The sequence below is a fragment of the Grammomys surdaster genome, unplaced genomic scaffold, assembly GCF_004785775.1.
Source record: "Grammomys surdaster isolate TR1022 unplaced genomic scaffold, NIH_TR_1.0 126612, whole genome shotgun sequence".
Taxonomy (NCBI): Eukaryota; Metazoa; Chordata; class Mammalia; order Rodentia; family Muridae; genus Grammomys; species Grammomys surdaster.
Genome location: NW_021621401.1, coordinates 3,168,314 through 3,181,469, shown reverse-complemented (window position 1 = coordinate 3,181,469; position 13,156 = coordinate 3,168,314). Strand labels below are relative to the sequence as shown.

Sequence of the window (13,156 nt, the reverse complement as noted above, 5' to 3'; positions counted from 1 at the left end):
TTCATTTTTAACTACCTGGAGGCTGTTGAGTAATGGTAAGAGTGGAGCCTTGCTGTTTGTAATGGCAGCTGACAGCCCTATACAGCTACTTAAAATTTAAATTGCATTAAACAACACAACAACAAATCCAGATTCTCTATCATATTTGCCTTGTTTGATGCCGCCTTGGCATACGGTTAGAGGCCCCTGAGCTAGACAACGCAGGAGTTGGCCCCATCCAGCCCACTGGCCTCCCCACACATCATCTGTTCCTTTCATCAAGCTCAGGTCCTTGAAGAAAAGTCCACTTCACTTCTGGGACCCTGTAGAAGTTCCTCCTCTCGATCCAGAACTTAGCCCAGCTCCATGCTGCTAAAGTGTTGGGACCCTTTTATCAGCAGTACTTCGGCACTTGTTTCCACCTGGCAGAGACTTACCTCTGACCTTTGGTCAGGTCTTGTAGGTGTTTCTGTAGCTGTTCCTCATTTCTCATTGATAGCAGATGCAGGCACATTAGCCTCAACTGACAGCAAACAGTTATGAGCACAAGCTCTCTCTGCCTGAATCCTCTTCTAGGTCTTATATTGTGCTGGCCTGAAGCTATGTATCCCAGACAAGTCTCACAGGGGTATTTTGTATATTTTAATCCTATTATCATACATTGTGTTTGAGATGGTTTCATGAGTCCACCTGCCTCAACTCCCACATGCTAGGGTTACAGGTGTGGACCTTCACACTTGGCATCAGGAGGTTAGAGTTGATGTCTGCTAATGCTACAAGTTTTTTTTTTTTTTTCCTTTCAAATTGTGGAACGTTTATTCAATGAGAAACCTCACAGTATTGAAAATTGGTGAATCTCATATATCAATATGATCAAATCTCAAAGAGAACTTCTAGAAAGAGTACTCGTAAGGGAATGTCATCCATATGAATTAGTAGTAGTGCATGTGTGTGTGTGTGTGTGTGTGTGTGTGTGTGTGTGCGCGCGCGCAGCCATGTAGAGGTCAGAGGACAACTTTCGAGAGTAATTTCTCTCCCCCTTCCGTGATTTCTGAGATGGATTCTGGTCACCTCCCCACCTGTTTCCTTGAGTTTTAAAGGGTACATTAGTGCTGCTTATTGTTTAAGGGTGTGTACTTAGTAAGAGCCTGGGGAACAGGTGCTTGAATGGTGTGATGGTTTCTCTGTCTTAGGTCAGTTGAATCACAACTCTTCAGTATATTTTTTCTGACACATTTTCTTGGTCTAAAATATTTTGTAACAAATTCAGATTTTCATCTTCCTCCTCCCTCTTTCCTTCTCCAGGTTCTCTATTGTGCTGGCCTGAAGCTCTGTAGCCCAGGCAGATCCCTCCCTTTCCCTCCCTTTCTTCTGAGATAGTCTTGTGAGGCTGGTCTGGTCTGAAACTCCACTTCACAGCCAAGGGGGACCTTCAGCTTCCCATCTGTAAGGCTGGGGTGCTGGGATCGCAGACATAAGCCACCACGTGGAGCTCGTGCTCTTTTAAAACATACAAAATTACAAAATATGTAATAATACAGAAAATGAACATTCCCTGTCATCCTGGGGTCATGTTATGTCTTGGTGTACACTGTGGTTTGCTTTAACAAAGCCAAGCATAGTTAAGTACAGTCTGCTTTCCTGTGGCACTAACTTCTCTGAGTACTGTGTCATCTCAGGGGCAAGCACCTCTCCTCTTCTGGAACCTTCCTTCTTAGACTTCTACCTGTTTCCTCCTCTCACCGCAGATGTTTCCCCAAGGTCTGCAGTGAAGTTTAGTAGCCATGTGGTCAGGGGGCCTCTGAGAATTTCTCCAGCCCCTTCTCTTGAGTGAGGTCTGTCCTTGTTGGTGTTTTCTGTGAGCTGTGTCTGTGTTAGGTGCCCTCTGCCTGTCCTGTAGAAGTGCACTCACCCCCACCCCACCCCCGCTTTTGATTTCAGCTTGTGCATGAGTCTGCAGCATAGCTGTGATTTTTCTGAATGTGTCCCTGACAGTCCTACTGTGCCATAGGAAAGCGAGTCCCCACACCCTGACTTCCCTCAGACCAGAGGATCAGCTTCATATGTGCACAAGCAGTGTTTAGGAGGTTTAAATCTTGGATACCAAACAGTCTATCACATGGACAGTTTTGATTCTCCTGAAAATAGAAAATGAGAGACTGCTGCTCCTGCACAGATGAAATCAGAGATCTTGGAGGTGCTTACAAGGAACAGGGTTTGGAGCAAGGCCAGTAGCTATGATCCCTGCTACTGGGTAGGCTCGGCAGGAGGAATGCCACTCCGAGGCTTCAACTACAGAGTGAGTTCAAAGGCAGCCTTTGTAACTCAGTAAGATATTGTCAAAAACAGTATAATGAAGGACAGAGGTAGCTCAGCTATAGTCTGGGTCAGTCTAATCCACAGAACTCAAATAACAAACAAAGGGTTGGGGACTTGACTCTGCCATGCACCCCATAAACAAGGAAATGTAGTCTGAAAAACTGCTTCAGACACTGGAGCAGCGCTGACACAGAATGCTCATTGAGAGAAAGAGTAACAGGCTGGAAAGATGGCTCAGTAGTTAAGAGTACTGGCTGCTCTTCCAGAAGACCTGGATTCAATTCCCAGCACCTACAAAGTGGTTCATTACGATCATTACTCCAGTCCCAGGGGATTCAGCACCCTCCTCTGGGCTGTGCAGGTACCAGGTACACCCACATGGTACACAGATATACTTGCAGACAAAATATCCAAACACACACACACACACACACACACACACAGAGAGAGAGAGAGAGAGAGAGAGAGAGAGAGAGAGAGAGAGAGAAACAGACAGACAGACAGAGACACCCTGATGATTTTTAAAGTGGGAAATTTGCACCAGGCCTGTCCCTTTAACTGCAGTGTAATTTAGAAGAAAGCCAGAAACTCAAATAGACATTCTACAAAGCAACCAATGCTGAAGCCTTGAGTGGCTACTGAAAGGGTTAATCAAGTTCTTAAGAATCCTGTTATCCCTTTATATTACTTGAAGCTAGAGAATAGATTGGTACCTGTGGTCTGTGGATCTGTGCACCATCCTTCCCAGCTGAAGATGTTCCTCAGAGGTGTGGATGCAGGTGCCACAGCCCACGAGTCAGCAGAAATGTCCTTGCCCACGGACATACGCCTGGGTGAGGAAGAGCCAGCATCAGAACTCCTGCCTTTGGCCACATGTTGGGAGCACTGTGAGACTGTGGTGCCCACATGCTGTGAAGGAGCTGTGTTAGCAGCCTAACACCCCAGCTGGGTGTTGGCCCAACCTTTCTGGCTACACTATAAATGTGAGAGTTACAAATCTGGTGATTCTTAGCGATATCTTGTGAAGGTCAAGTTTTGTTTTGTGAGTTTAATCTCTCGCAGACTTTGAATTCTTGCCATGTAGAATTTTCGGTTCTTCAAGGTTACTTAGCATGATTTCTTATTTATGTGTTTTCTTCCCTAGCTCTACGACAGTATCTGTTTCTAAGTCCCTTTTAGGACACAGGGTTCCCCCTTTATTTGATACCCATGCTTTGCTCTGAATGCTCAAACCATGCATACTTCTTCCTGGCTTTATTTCTTCTTGAAATGTTAGAGCTTCCACATCTTGTCGAGGTTCACTTAGTTTTATTTCTTTTTGCTTTTAAAACATCTTTGATTTGTTGAAGAGTAATTCTCTAAAGTCTACAGTTCCATGATTTCTAGTGTATTGAAGAGTTGTGTAACCATTACAACTGTGTTTGACAGGTCCATCCATCGTGCCACAGAGGAAACCTCTGTCTGTTGGAAGTTCATAGCTGCTTCTGGTCTTTTAAGCCCCACTGTCTCCTAGTCCTCCACAGTAGTCAGCCTGGGCCTCTACTTCCCCTTTGTGCTTGTTTAACTCATTGTTAAAATGCCCTCAGCCAACACCAGGCTGCTTTCTGTCTCTTCCAGTTTCCCCACTGTGGAGGACATTTCACTGAAATGGAACCATTCGTGAGTGACCTTTTGAAACTGGCTTTTTTTTTCACTGAGGAACTTGTGTTTGTTTTTTTGTTGTTGTTGTTTTTTCTTTTTTCAAGATATTTTCCTATTTGATTTTCCACATTATTTACCTGTTTCATATTCTCAGATTTACTTATTTATTTGCAGTGTTAGTCTAGAAAACAGCCTTGAGCAGGGTAAACAAACATCATACCACTGAGCCTCACCTGCTTCTTCAATTTTAATTTCTTTTCTTTCTGGAATCACTTTTCCATGTGTCTGTTCCATACTTAAACCCCTGGGAACAGAAGCAGACTCGGATACCTTTGCTGCTGCACAGGGAAACTTGGTACCTCTGAGACACCATAGTTGTCTTTTTTTTCCCAGCTCCTGGCATTGCCCCTAAGCAGGACCGGATGAGCAGCGTTGTCTGGCCCATTGAGCCCTGTGTTCCAGAGTAGTTACCCTGGGCCTCCACTTCTCTTCTCTTACCCGCTCATTTTAAAAGCTTTAATGACACCTGAGCATATTGCCGGCAGAAGCCTGGGACCCATGGATCCCCTCCTCTTGGGGATTGTGTTAAGCTTTCACTTCCTGTCCTCCCCCCCTCACTAGCTGCCACTCTCCTTGTTTCCTTAGTTCTTCTGAGTTAGTCCCCAGCTGCCATGTGATGCCCACAGCAGTCCTACGAAGTACCATCACTACCATGTTGCAGAATTTTCATTTTAAGGATGAGGGAACTAAGGCCAGTGGTTTTGTTTGACTCGGTTTCCATAGCTGCAGCAGCTTCTTTCTGTGTTTTAGTCCTCAGCCCAGGTCCTGATGCTTACCGAGGACTCAGTGTGGATTGGGTTTGCTGGCTGAGTGAGTGAGCATGTGAAGGCGTGAGCATATGAACCCTGCAGGCTGCTGGGAGTGTGCACATGAACCCTGCAGGCTGCTGGGAGTGTGCGCAGCATGCTCTTCCAGAGTTGCTGGTCCTGCAACTTGGGTGAAGACCACCATAGCTGAAGGTTGATTTTATTATTTGGATTTAATTTTTTTTACAGATAAAATCTCACCAGTATACACATACTATTTGATGAAACCTGTGATTATCATCAAGTAGTGAGCCAGCAAATCAGTTTCTACAGCCATTTGTCTTACATAGGAGTAGAAGAATTTGATCTATATAGAATTTTTTATTGTTAAAAGATGAAAATATTTTTAACCAAGCTTTTGCTCTTAAGCAGAAACATTAAAAATAAAGTTTTTTTAATAGATATTGGTGTTTTAATAGGTTGAGTACTTTTAATTATTTTCCTTATTGACCAATTGAACTTTAGGGTTTTTTTTAGATTTATTTATTTATTTATTATATGTAAGTACACTGTAGCTGTCTTCAGACACCCATATGAGGGTATCAGATCTCACTACAGATGGTTGTGAGCCACCATGTGGTTGCTGGGATTTGAACTCATGACCTCTAGAAGAGCAGTCAGTGCTTTTAACCGCTGAGCCATCTCACCAGCCCCTGAACTTTAGTTTAAAAATAATTTTTATTTTCTTGACCATTTCAAATACACAGGACAAAGGGAAGAGACATTAGGATGTTTACGAGCCAGCCTAAGCTCATTGCTTCTCTTGTGTTTATTGTTTTAAATCATTAGTGAGGTCAGCTTCCAGGCATTTGTTGTGTTGTACTTTAACCCCCAAGTCACATCTTAAGCACTCTTTCCTGGCTTTTTAAATTTTTTTCTTTTCTAGAGCAATGACTATTAAGTCCTTAGAGTCCTGGTGACTGAGGAATTCTCACTCCCAAGCAAGCACCCACTGAGAAGGACACAGTAGAAGACTGTCTAACCCTTTCTCTAAACTGAACTTTGTCATTTATTCATACACCCAGTCACTAAAACTGATCATCAGTGTGTACAAAACAGACTTTTTGTCCTCAAAGAATTGATGATACACAGTCATCCCCTGGTATCATCAGGGAATTGGTTTAAGGATTCCCTGTGGACACCAAAATATAAAAATGTTCATGTCCCTTATGTAAAATGTCATATTTTCATATAATCTATATAAATTGTTCTGTATACCTTATATTATCTCTAGATTACTCATAACACCCAGTATAGTGTAAATGCTATGTAAATGTTTGATACAGAAAATTATATAAGCAATAGACAAGGAAAATATCTGTGTATGTTCAATTCAGACACATCTTGTTTTGTTTTGCATGTATGTATATGTGATATGCATGTGTATACATACATACGTGTTTGCATGTGTGTATGTGTTCTCATACGTGAGTAAATCTGTGTGCATGCACAGGAAGGCCTGAAGTTGATTCGAGATGTCTCCTTCCATAGCCTCCCACTTTATTTATTGAGGCAGTTGAACCCAGAACCATCAATCAGCTAGACTAGTTAGCTGGCTTGTTCTGGGGAGCCCATCTCTGCCTCCCAAGTGCCAGAATTATAGGCAGCTGCCACCGCTCCCTCACGTTACGTAGATTTTGAGCATCTGGACTCCAGTCCTAATGCAGCATTTTATCCACCGAGCCATCTCTCCAGGTCCCCAGATACAATTTTCTGAAAAAAATATTTTTGAACCACAGTTGAATTCATAGATGAAGAATCCACAGGTGAGAAGGGCAGACTAAAGAATACTTGAGGGATGGAGAGGTGCTCCATGGGCAAGAGAGCTAGCTGTTACACCGTGGGAGTCAGAGTTCAGATCCCTAGCACCCACATAATAAGTAAGCTAAGTGTGGCCGTAATCCCAGTGCTGTGGGGGCTCAGCCCGAGTGGGGTGGGTGGAGGTAGGATTGCCAGTGTTTGCCTTAGATCTAGTGTCAATGGTAGACCTGGTCTTGAGAGAATAGATGGAGGGAGATAGAACAGGATTCCCAGTGTCCTCTTCTGGCCTCTCTGTGTATGGAGCACACATACACACGCTCAAGGAAAGCTGGGTCTAGAATCCTAGCTACTTAGGAGGCTGAGGCAAGAGGATCAAATAGTCAGGGCCAGCCTGAGCTACCAAGTGAGACTGAATCCAGACTAAGCAACTTAGTAAGACCTCAATTTTAAAACCTGAGAGAGAGAGAGAGAGAGAGAGAGAGAGAGAGAGAGAGAGAGAGAGATCTTCTAAAACCCCATCTCTCCCCAAGGATCTGTAGGCAGTTAATGGTTCCTGGGAGAGGGAGAGAAGGTTCCTTTGTTTGTGTGTAGGCACCGGTAAGTTGTCAAGCTTCTATAAATAACTCCTTACTTGTGGTCTTGAAGGAACCCTAATTAAACTCACTGGGCTACCAAAAATCCATACAATAAAATAAAAGATACAAGGAGTCAGCAAGAATGGGAACTTAAGAAGAAGAGAGGGTGATGGTGGTAAATATATCAAAATACATTATGTATTCTGTATGTATTCTGTATGTATGTATTAAAGCGTCATAACAGAACCTGCCTACTGTGCACTGGGTCCGGGGTACTGTCTCCAGTGTGGAAGGGAGGGAGGAAAATATTCAAGGAGGTGAGCTGTGAGAGCCCTGTACATGAATTCTTTCACTAGGTGGGAACACAGTAGGAAGCACCCCCGTCTCTGCAGCCCTGTGAAATGAAGCTGGTAAAAGATAGAGGTGCTGCTGAGGTAAAAAAATGAATTACCAAGAACGCTCTCAGGAAATGACAGTAATTATTCTCCTGTGTATGCAAGTTTAACAAGATAAATGCTTTGTCTGCCTGATTTTGGCCTTTTAACCCAGATGAGTTCTTCTAGTCCTGTCAGAAGGCAGGGTCTGTGAGGGTGGTTACCCCGAAATGTTAGCACTCAGGCAAGGCACGCCCAGGGCCTCTTTTGCACAGTGGTGCACCTTACGGGATGCTCAACCTACCTTTCTAGTTTGATGCTGGCGCCCCTTTAGTGTGGGCAGCAAGATTTACTTTAAATTTAACTCTCCATGTTAAAGCATAAGTTAACAGATACTTATCTAGTAGACTTCCTTGTGAGATGCCTGTGTAGGTTTGACATTTGTGCAAGAGCAGTGTTGTCTCCAAGATGGCCATTCTGAGCTCCCCAAGAGAGAGCCAAGTTAAGAGCGAGTCAGAGCAGTTCTGTATCTGCTTTCCTATGTAGAAGGAGCAGGAGAAGGGCCCCTGATGATGAGCAAATCAAACACATTGATCATAACAGCTGCCCTTATCAGGCATACACCCCTGTAAAGGCCGTCTATGCAGACTCTTGAAATATCACCCCAGTCTCATAGGATGATCCTCTTCTCAGCCTCACAGACGAGCAAACAAGATTCAGTAGATCATACAGTTAAGAGGTAATGGAGACCACGCCTCATGCTGAGGGCTCCTCTTCAAAGAGCACACCCTCATCCTGTATTGGTCTCCTGACAAAGAAACGTCACCTATCACTACCAACCTCTCAGCCCATGTCTGCCTTTTCCACTTGCCCCTTACTCTCTTTCCCTGTTTCCCTGTGCCATCCATGACACAGACTCTGGTGACACCCACAGATGAGTGCACTGAAGGATAGCTGCTCCCTGGCTACACACACACACGCACACGCACACGCACACGCATGTGCGATACATAAAGAGATCAGCCATGACACATTTGTCTAAACTTCCACGTGCTGACTATATTTTTGTTGACTTGACACACACTGGAGTCACTTCAGAAGACGGAACCTCAACTAAGGAATCGCCCCATCAGACTGACCTATGGACAAAGGTATGGGACGTTTTCTTGACTAATGACTGAAGTGACAGAAGGCCCAGCTCACTGTGGACTGTGCCACCCCTGGGTTTTATAAGGAAAACACAACAACAAAACAAAACAGGTGAGCCATGGAAAGCAGGCCAGTAGCTGCATTTCTCCATGGCCTGTTTCAGTTCCTGAGCCCTGGCCTCCCTTAACAGAGGACTGTCCCCTGTGAGATGAAATAAAGCAGTTTCTCCTCAAATCACTTTTGGTCATGTGTTTATCCCAGCAATAGAAAACAAGCTAGGACATGCCGAAAGCCAGAGAGATGTTGACAGCATCAAGAGATGCTGTGAGGGGAACCACCAAAGGTTAATAGCTGACTTTACATTAGAAACAATGCAAGCCATATTCAAAGTGCTAAAATCAAAACTGCCAGTCAGCCTGTGTGCCTTTGCTTGTTATCTGGATGCAGGTTTTGCGGAACTACAACTGGCAGTATGGAGGCTTGTCTGCCCATCACAGGACCAAATCTCTCTCTCTCTCTCTCTCTCTCTCTCTCTCTCTCTCTCTCTCTCTCTCTCACACACACACACACACACACACACACACACACACACACACATACACACAGACAGACAGACAGACAGACAGACAGACAGACAGACAGACAGAGAGACTTATCAAAGGTTCTTTTATTGGAGGGATCCCCTCAGACTATTCTGGAAATACCACTGTCTGGGGATGGATGCCTGCTGACCTCACTTGGAGGACATGCTATTGGAGGAAGCTTTCTGTCCTAGTCTGAAAGTTCTGTCATAACAGAATACCACAGTCTTGGTAATTTATAGAAGTTATGTTTCAGAGCTCTGAAGGATTGTCTCAGATCAAGACATTAGTTCTGATTTGATTGTCTGGTGAGGGCTGTATCCTTCTGAGGAACTATCATCAGAGGGCTGAAGGAAAAACTGTTCCAGTACTACATAAAGTCTTTATAAGAAGCTCAGTCCCATCCACAAGGGAGGAACTCCTTGTGAGCTGTCTGCCACTGGTAGCTCTGCCTCTTAATCCTGTCAGTAACAGCCTTTCCGCTTTAGAGAAACTTGCATGCTGGTGACATAACCACTGTCACATCTGCTCACCCATCTTCTAGGCACCCTCTTCAAGGGACAGATTACACACAGGTCCCAACCATAGCTCATGTGCTATGTGTCCTCCTGACCCTCTGCATTCTTCGTAGTATACTTCATAAGGTGCTTGGTGAGTGCACATTGGCATGGTATTCCAAACACCAAGCAATAGCCAACCTCAGGGAGACATGATAGCAGAGACAGGCTGCTGCCACAGGGTGCTTGCGAGGGTGTGCTCTACCTGGGACCAGGAGGCCATGCTCAGGCTCGAGCTCTTAAGGTGTGCTTTCTCAGCCCTTTCTCTAGTTTAGGTACCACTTCCTCCAGGAAAGGCTGCATTTTTCTCTTGCAGTGCAGCTGGACAGTTTCCTGGATGAAGGGCCTTGCCTGGTGTTGCGATCACTCTCTGGTTGGATGGCTCCTTATAATTAATGGTCAGGGATGGGTATTTACAAGTCAGGACCAAACCAAGCATACTGTGGAGCTGGCCTCCAGTCTGTTCTGCTTTATTCACAAAGTAGACATGAGATGCCTTCGTGGAAGAACTGTTAACATTTATTTTAGTTCCCAGAGGTAAACCATGCAGCCAGCCATGAGCAAACATTATAGAAGTAAACAGTGCAACTTGGAGGCAGTGGTCTCTGAGGCTGCATCTGTCTGGGAAGACGGGAAGGTGCAATAAGCTGTGGTCCTCTCCACTCACCACGCTTCACCTTCCACAGAGCACAGAGCCAGCTGCACTTCAGCCAACCACAGTTTCCGTCTATGCTGATTGTTATTTCTATCCGTCATAGGTTTGAAGACATACCTGATATCGGGTCAGAGAGCCAAGGAGTCCCACTGCAGCTGTGCAGAGGCCCTGCTTTCTGGCTTTGAGGTCATTGACGACTCACGGGTGTCCTCAGGCCCTAGGGGACAGGGGACAGCATCGCCAGGGAGTGTCAGTGACTTGGCGCAGACTGTCAAAACCTTTGATAACCTTAAGGTTAGTTTTTATTTTCCCCTCTCTCTCTCTCTCTCTCTCTCTCTCTCTCTCTCTCTCTCTCTCTCTCTCTCTCTCTCTCCTACAACTTTGTAGTAATCCTACAGCAGAAAACATGAACTAATCCCCCCTATGGCAGACGACCCAGGATGCCTTCAATTTAGTTTTTTTTGATTTAAGAATTTAATATAAAGTTAGTTATATTGCACATTTTTAATATCCTTGAATTTTTAGCATTTATACATCTCCATTTTTCTCTCTGTTTTGCTTAAAAATATTTCTCAGTTTGGTTAATTTTTTTCTTGAGCCTGTGGTGTCTTTGAGAGCCTCTCAAAGACAATGATAATGTCTGTGAGGGTAATTTTCCTTATATCATACTCGGAGAGCTAGAATCTTATTTTATTTTGGAGAGCACTCTTCTGTTTTTTGAAATCCACAGTTTTATGATTATGTTTTTTGTTTTATTTCATTGGTTTTTGGTTTTTTGAGATGGCATTTCTTTGTGTAGCCCTCAATATCCTAGAACTAGTTCTGTAGACCAGACTGGCCTCATACTGACAGAGATTCACCATTAAAGGTGTATACCACCAACCACCTTGCAACTTTGTGATAATCTTAAATTGTATTGGTATGGGTGAATCTTGCAATGTAGTTCTATTTTTTTAAAAAAAAGAACATTGTTGAGAATATTCTGGTATTTTGCAACAGAGATCTCCTATGACAGTCAGAAGTGCCTACGTCTGGATTGGCATGTCATGAGAAAGTACTCAGGAATTAACATGCTCATCCTTGGGCATGAGAAACTGTTCTCATTGTGTGCTGTTTTTCCCATATCCATTGGATTTAGTTTTTCTGTGGGTGCCTTTTGTTTATGTTTTTACTTTTACTTTATTCATACTCTGTGTCTCTGATTCTGTGTGTGTGTGTGTGTGTGTGTGTTTGTGTTGAGGCCAGAGGTCAACCTCTGACGCCTGCCCCACTCTTTAAAAACAGCCTCTTACTAGGACATGGGACTCACTAATTAGACCCTGCTGACAGGCCAGTGTGCTGTCTGCCCCTCAGCATGAGGAGTTTAAGTGTATGTCACCAGCCCCAGCTCTCTATGGGGAGCTCGTGCATTCATAGTGAGTATCTTACTGACGGTGCTTTCCCCGCCCCTTCTGTTTATTTTCATGTTTAAGTATTTCTGTTTCCATTTTTAAAGACAGCAAGACACTTCTAATAGTTCTCTGCTGTGTGGCGCTTTCAGATAACAAGATGGTGGATGGTGGGCTGTGGTAACAGCTGCTGTCGAGTATGGCTTACCTACATTTATTAGATTTGGAAGCTGGTTGCCTGTTCATAAGCTTATACATTTTTTTATAGGCTGGTGGCTTATACTTGTAGCATTCAGGAGGCTGAAGCAGGAGGATTACTGTGCATTTGAGAGCAGTCTAAGCTAGAGGGCAAGACCCTGTCTCCAAAACAACAAAAATAACAAGCTTTACAGTGTGCAGTCTGCTGGCGTATCCACATTATTTTATGTGTGAAGACTCTGGACTTCGGTGCCAGTCATCTGATTACTTCTGGCCGTGCCATGTCCAGGCTTATTGAAAGCTCACTTATCATTTTACTTATGTGCTTCATTAATTTAAAGAGCTTTCTTTACAATTCTAACAGTTCAGACCCGATAATCCTGGATACTGGGCTGTGGTGCATATTGCCAGATGGTCAACACCATCTCTGACCTCTGCCTACTAATACCACATATCCCCCTTCCCAGTTATGCTAATCCAAATGTTCCCGTCATTGCCCGGTGTCACCCAGGCTACTACTGTGGGTGACAGCTTAGGATAGTAGTGTTGGACTCCTGTATATGCAGGGCAGTCAGGATATCTAACTTTCCCTCAAATGCCTGCCTTAGAGATAGGGACAGATTCTCTATGGCATCTGCAGGAGGGCGGTCAGGTTACAGACCGGCTTCAAACGGGCAGGGAAGAATTAAAACAAAACAAACAAAAACAAAAATGTGGCTTTCTGAAAGTGTTCTTTGTGTGTGGGGAAAGTTTCCCCAGGCCTCACATTCCTTATTTAGTAAGAAAATAGAGCTCAAAACTCAAAATGAATGATGTGTATCTGTCTACCTATTGATCATGTGTGACTGTGGTCCCCTGGACACACCAGCAATACTAGCCTCAGGGATTCTAGGCTAAAATGCCTTAAGACAGATTTCTCTTCTCTTGAAAAACCATTTTCTTCTAGTTGTAAATCTGTTTTGATCAGAAGGGTGAAAACCACTTAGCATATCCTAGTGCCATGCTCACGTTTCCAAACATGAGTTTCCTGGAAATGGAATACAGGGTCTGTTGACTGAACGGCCAAGACATTTGTGCGATGAGGGAAAGAAGGTCTTTGTGTCCCTTTCAGGA

General features: G+C 44.1%; 1 protein-coding gene across 1 annotated transcript in view; it reads left to right on the top strand.

Annotated features, from left to right (window-relative positions):
* The first annotated feature begins 3,052 nt into the window (after positions 1-3,052).
* The window catches only part of Adcy9 (adenylate cyclase 9), a 46,426-nt gene continuing 36,322 nt past the window's right edge, over positions 3,053-13,156 (top strand). Inside the window, exons 1-2 of the mRNA XM_028760768.1 lie at positions 3,053-3,131; positions 10,561-10,751. Coding sequence (XP_028616601.1) covers positions 3,053-3,131; positions 10,561-10,751 — 270 coding nt within the window. The remainder of the gene's footprint in view (positions 3,132-10,560; positions 10,752-13,156) is intronic.